Source organism: Sinocyclocheilus anshuiensis, unplaced genomic scaffold, assembly GCF_001515605.1.
Source record: "Sinocyclocheilus anshuiensis isolate Anshui unplaced genomic scaffold, SAMN03320099.WGS_v1.1 scaffold111, whole genome shotgun sequence".
NCBI lineage: Eukaryota > Metazoa > Chordata > Actinopteri > Cypriniformes > Cyprinidae > Sinocyclocheilus > Sinocyclocheilus anshuiensis.
In genome coordinates this window covers 828190-834540 of record NW_015552549.1, presented here as the reverse complement: position 1 = coordinate 834540, position 6351 = coordinate 828190, and the positions used below count along the sequence as shown (strand labels likewise).

The 6351-nt window shown below is 39.2% G+C and overlaps 2 protein-coding genes across 2 annotated transcripts in view; both read right to left on the bottom strand.

The window, feature by feature from the left end:
- Positions 1-1180, bottom strand: part of LOC107664317 (lymphocyte cytosolic protein 2-like) — a 16464-nt gene extending 15284 nt beyond the window's left edge. Inside the window, exons 1-2 of the mRNA XM_016454843.1 lie at positions 1103-1180; positions 383-445 (exon numbers count right to left, since the gene is read on the bottom strand). Of these exons, the coding sequence (XP_016310329.1) occupies positions 383-445; positions 1103-1180 (141 nt within the window). The remainder of the gene's footprint in view (positions 1-382; positions 446-1102) is intronic.
- A 2866-nt stretch (positions 1181-4046) lies between these two features.
- On the bottom strand, positions 4047-5932 carry LOC107664333 (protein Wnt-8a-like). The gene is made up of 5 exons (XM_016454861.1): positions 5899-5932; positions 5605-5743; positions 5383-5508; positions 5072-5214; positions 4047-4642 (listed from the first exon to the last, which is right to left on the bottom strand). Exons 1-5 carry the CDS (start codon positions 5926-5928, stop codon positions 4088-4090), a joined length of 993 nt encoding a protein of 330 aa, XP_016310347.1. The 5' UTR covers positions 5929-5932; the 3' UTR covers positions 4047-4087.
- Between the last annotated feature and the right edge of the window lie 419 nt (positions 5933-6351).

Here is a 6351-nt window from a genome sequence, read left to right as displayed (position 1 = left end):
TCGACGATACTGCCTTGAAAAATATCGGTATCGTATCGAAAACAAAATAAGTGGTATCGCCCATCCCTAGTGTCTCACGCCAAATGCGTGAGAGTTGGCAACCCTGCATTCACACACACTCAGAGACACACAGAACATGCAGGATTCATATTTAAATAGTATTTTGCGGATTAATATTTACAGATACTAGTCCATATAGTGGTTTGAATTAAGTTTAATGACCTACTTTTGATTAATTCATTAAAAATTTGACAAACTCCGTGACATTCCGCGTTATTCAGTAAATTCCGCTTTTATTACTGGATTCCGCGCGTTTTCCGCATCGCGGAAATCATAGGGCCCTAGTTTTAGTGTATATGTCATAGAGAGAAAACAAATTTACCAAGAATCTTGCACCACTCATATTGCTTTTTTTCACCACTCTGTCACACCCCACCAGTTTCAACTGAAAACAGAAAAAAAAAGGTGTGATGGCTGAAAACAGATCTGCAGTCACACTTTGCATTTAATAAACTCGGTCACTTACATTTGATGAACACTCTATATTGTGTTAAAGGGACAGACACAACAGTATGTTTTAATCGGTTAGCATTTGATATAAACTAAATAAACTATAATTTACTATAAATCAAGTTTTTTACAATAAGTTTCTATCTATCTTTTTTTAATTACATGCGTTTTGGACAGTTTTGACATGACAGTGCATTGTACCAAATGATTGCAAAACAAGGCAGTTCAGAAAACCACATTGCATGGAAATCAATCAGCCACACTTGAAGCGCTGCAACTGAAGAACAAGAGTGTGACTGTAAAAAAGATCTCTAAAGATTACCCACTCAAACAATATTCAAAGTCACATTTGACATTTTAACGTCAAAGGCATCATTATTATAAAAAATCTCAATAATCTGTCAACTGTGTTTTAGAGGAAAAGAGTCCAGAAGTGTGCTTAATTTCGAAATTAACAGAACATGAGGGTTACATGATAAACTTTGTAGGTTGACAGATGTTTTTTTAATACATTTAAATTGAATGTGTCTTGTTTTTTGTTTTGTTTTGTTTTTTTGTCAAAAGAAAAATAGGATGCATTTCACATACTCACTTTTTTAAGATAATCAGCCAAGTTTCCAGAGTTCCAGCCCATCACCTCTGACTTGGATGGTACGCTTTCAAAACTCATCCTGATTGGAATGGTTGTTTCTCCAATACAGTGGAAATTGACTGTTCTACAATTGCAGGTGCTTCTTGCTGTTGAGTTTTTGTTTTAGAATCTATGACGATTAAAGTATACAGCTTTGCTGAAAATTGTAAGGCGCTTGTCTTGCTTGTGGCTAGTTGGTCTAAGACTGAGTGTGATGATACTGTTGACGCAGAATAGCAGGCTCTCAGCTCTTTCTGTTTCCTGTAACTTTGTATAGAGGAAGTGCCTCATCACCAAAGATGTGAATGTCAAAACTTTAAGAGCATGACTAGGACATATATTGGTACATAACTGCACGTTTGAGGCTCTGTAACATAAATGTATCAGAAATGTACCATGTTAAATCTATTGTGCATGTTTAGTTATGAGCAAATGGTTGCATGTGTAGGTTACAAGCATTGCAGGGGTTACAATAGTACACCATTTATAGATCGGACACATCAAAAGCAAATGAGTTCTCACATGTTCTTAGCACGAGCAAATAACTAGGCCACAACCGCAAATAAACAATCAGACAACATAAAATGCAGAAAGTGCAATGCATTCCATCATTATAGATAAACACATCCCTGGTGCCTATTCACTTGTTATGCATTGCATTTTTCCAAACAAAAAGAGGAAATATCCCTTTTGGGAACAGAACCGCATGCATTCTAACACCAAGGTGAGAGGTGCAGTCAACCGCAGGCCAGCGGGACTGCCAAAGTGAAGTAGCTGCTTCCCCAGGGTGCTTTACATAGGACAAAAAGCAGAAGGAACTTTCTTTGCAAGTATTTTAGGTGTTAAAGATATATTAAGGATGACGCACACTTAATTTTGCCACCATTTATGGTCAACCTTATAATCATTGGTGCTAAATTAATTCTTGATAGGTTGCCATAGATAATGTTATACATATTTTAGGATATTTAAGAAACCCGAGACCCAAAAGATCTCCAAAAAAAAAAAAAAAAAGATTTTCAAAATTTAAAATTAAACAATAAAAGTTAATTGGAGCATGTTTTGCAATCTTTCTGCTTCAACGTTTCATGTTTGATTCAGTGTTACTGAATGATTCTTTGTAATAATTTGTGAAATTTACTAGCAATTTGTGAGTGAAAATAATTTCCAGTGTAGGAGGCACTACGACTTAACCAAATAATGATATCAGCGATACTGACCTGTCATGTAAAATTAAACCAATAAAATTGTGCCAGAAACTTCTAATGAATGACAAATAAGACTGGAAGTCAGTAGTTAGCTTGATGGAGAGTGTGGCAGTTCTTTCTGATGAAGAAACAGCACATTCCTGGTCTTTGTCATGCGCAAGTGGAATCCTTAAGCTAAAAGGAAATAGGTCTTTTGTGGAGTGAAACAGACTGGGATCACTGTTAATGCTGGGGTTTTGAAGTGGGTAAACCAAAGGGCTGCACTAGATTACAACCTGATTCTATCCATATGAAAGGTCAGTAAAATAAGAGACAAGGAGGGGATGGGAACAGGGGTCATGGCTGAGATGACAACAACATGGCACTGTATTTGAGGGGATGGCCACTTTGTTCCTTATTCATCACAGCTCAGCAGGGTGGCCTGGGAAAAAACAGCATCCTAAAAGGCAAATAGGCATTCTGTGGTGAGTAACATAATCACTCTATGTTGACACACGAAGTAGCCTAGGCCTGGTTTTACAATTTAAATGGGTTCTCAACCTCATAACGTGACTAATAATGGAATTTAGATCCTTCCCTTTGATTTATTTACATGCATGGTGGTGACTTCCACAGGTGTGATTATGTACACCAACACAACGGTAACGCGGATTAACATGCCAACCGCCTTCCAGCAGTGGCGTGTTTCCCACGGGCTTTGTCTACACTTTTGTCACCGGAGCAGCATTCTGTCCGTACTGCCCGCATATCAAAGTGGGCCAGACTCTAGGCAAGGGAGGCGCCTTGGGCCAAGTGTGACAAAGTTAATCCCTTCAAGAGTATTCATTAAATAAACGCTCTATACTGTAGTACTAATTGAGACCCCGTCATTTCTTTTCAAGGGTTTTATTTTTTTCTCTCTGACGGCGCGTGTCTGGGATACAACGCTCAAATGACTTAGTGCAATATAGGAACGTAGCAACCGTCATAATTGATAATCACTTATTTCATTACTTATTTCGTCCCCGACATTCTGTGCGATAATTACAATTAGGAAGTTTGTTTTGAAAAAAATAATTTGAGAAAATAATTGAATCCGTTTGTATTGATTTGAAAGCATGCAGAAGCCTCTGTTAGCTGATTGCTACAGCAGTGGGTGAGTCTAATGCTTACCTTTCACCGTCGTTTTGAAGCATATCACTTTTAGTGAACTCAGACAACGTGATTAATATTCATGAGCCCAACAGGGTTGTTGAAAATTCGAAATCTGTCTGAGGAAAGCAACGCAATCTGAGGGAGCAAAAAGAGAAGTCGACTTTACATTTTACACTTAAGTAGCGTGTTCTTAATTTTGGACTGTTTTTGGATTGTTGGTCTTTTTCACAGAAATGACCAGTAATGTTTCAAGCATCACTGGAAGGCACATCATATATAGTTTATCTAAAAATATATTATTATGTTTCTTTCTTCATAATTTTGCCTATGTTGCATTTTTTGCAATCGAATTAAACTGCATTTTCGTATTTGGACATGCCTGTTTGTTGTTCAACATACAGAAATATCAACTGTTCACAACTAAGTTATTGATTCAATTTGAGCGTATTTAGGTTCATAAACAGTAAACGAGACCACAAGCAATTTCAGTTTCTTAGTTTTATTAAACTACTTTAATATATAATTATGTACAGAAATAGCAAATATTGTAGAAAAAGTGCAGGTGGATGTGTTCTCATTAGAAAAGAGTTTGTTAGGGGGTGTTTTATTTTGGTCCTCGAGGTTTGCGTCTTTGGTGCCCGTGGCCTCCGTGTCTCCGAGCGCAAACGTGTTTGACAATGACCCGAGAGCAGTTCTCGCACTTTACTGTGCAGCACCAGTGGAACTTGCAGTTGCAGCTGCTCACTATCTCTGTACGCTTCTCCTCCACCCGCAGACCGCACTCATGACACAGCCTGCGGCAGCTTCTCCTTTCCCACTGAGTGAGACTTTCCCCATGTTGCACGCACTCCCGACCCTCCGTGCCAGGAAGCCCGAGGCTCAGGTTCTTCGCGCAATAATCCGGCGAATCCTCCAGATATATGAACTCAGTCCGGGCGATGGAGCCGAACGCGTCTGCTATAGCCACGCGGTTGTCCGCGCTGTTGCCCGCGCGCATTCGTCTCTTGTCCAATTCGAGTTTCTGGGCCTGGTCGTGCTTCACTTTCATGTAATTGCCAATTTCACGGAAATCAGAAAGCTGCATCCAGCACGTCTGCATTGTGCAACTATCTGACATGCCATGGCACCTACAGATCCTCTTCATGGTCGCCTTTACAGCCTAAAACACAATGTAGGCCTATTGTTAATCTACAGATCTTTTGTGTATGCATTCTTTATACGTATACGCGTCAAGAACATTTTCAAAATTTCAAAAAGTTTCAGTAACCACAAAAGTTAGTTTCCTAAGCAAATGCTGTTGTTTTTTGGTGAAGAGGTAACCATAACAGCAGCTGCTCATTTGCCTAATATGCTACAGTTTGCCATATCACTAGTTATTATTTTTTTTAAACAGTGAGATTCGTTTTGCACAACCCACATTTTATTTTGGCGCCCCCAGCGAACTCTGAGCCGTATGATAGGCTATTTGTTTATTTGTAATACTGGATTTTAGAATCATTTAATCCCTATTCAGGTGTCAGGTGTTTTTAATCTGTCAGAACAGTACGAAAACTTTGACATATGAAAAGTATTTCTCAATTCAACTTACCAAACGTCCAGCTTCATTATTATGAAGATTAACCGCAGCTCGAGAGTCTTGTCCAGTCTCAAGTGCATCCACGTATTGTTTAGAAATTCTCTCGCCAAAATCCACGTTGTCGCTACATCCTCCCCAAAGCCAACCACGACCCCCTGAAATGAATAGTGTTTATCCCATTAGATAAATGCGTCGTGACGGTTTTGAAAGCAGCAAATACTTGTACCACAAATATGGTTGTAGTATATCTGTTTTAAATTAATCAGTCTATATTAGATTGGCTTTAGTTTATTAGTTTATGAGTGTGTCTGTAATGTTCTTACCGAGTTTGCCGTTCCTCGAACTGTCACATCCGCAGTCGTCCAGATCTCCAAGACTGCAGTTTCTGGTTAGAGTGTACATAACTCCAGCTGCGCTTATTGCATGGACAAATGACGTCTCTCTCGTTGCTAGAGAAGATATGAAAATAAATAAAGAGTTTTATTTTTCAGGCTTTGTTTTCAATGTTTAGAGAGAAACAGCTCACATTTATGAACATATCTAACCACTTCTAAAGCCTTTATGAGTAGAAAGTTGCAGCGCGCTGTCCGGGCAGTTCCACCTGTCCCAAGCAAACTGATGCTTGCACTCACGCATCCCGCTCTGCGCACCGACCTGCACACTACTTGCATAGGTAAGATAAGCCTATAGGAAGAAGATAAGTGAAAGGTGTTGAGGATTTTGATGTGAGGTTTTCTGTACATTTCACACACACCACAAAACCAGATGATGTTGTGGTGTATTTTCCGTAAAACGATTTCACGAAGGCGGTCGTTTTTTGAAGCTATAAAATAGATTACCTTTGGTCCAGTCATCAGCAAATTGTTCATTGTCCTGAGGAAGCAAAAGGTAAAACATAATACGCGTTATGTTAACAAGAGCAATTATGTTTACATTAGGCTACAACAACTGATAATAATTCGCTAATGCATCCTCACCATGTGTCCCCAGGGAGAGATTTGTCGCAAATAAAGAATAAAAAGACCCAAAGGAAGAAATAAGCCATTATCTTAGATCCACAGTGATATAACAGGCAATGTACTGATTCGAGAAAATGATGTGCCGTCATGTATTTTATACTCCTCCCAACGGGGGCCAGAATACCTTTTGTTACAGGATTCTTGTCATGCTATTGGTCCACAGTCACCAGCCAAGTCAAGGAAACGCCTCCAATGAACTTCAAAGGATATCAATACACTACCGCTTTCTCCCTCTCCACGGGCAGGGTCTAAATGTCGTTGGAGCTGATGCAT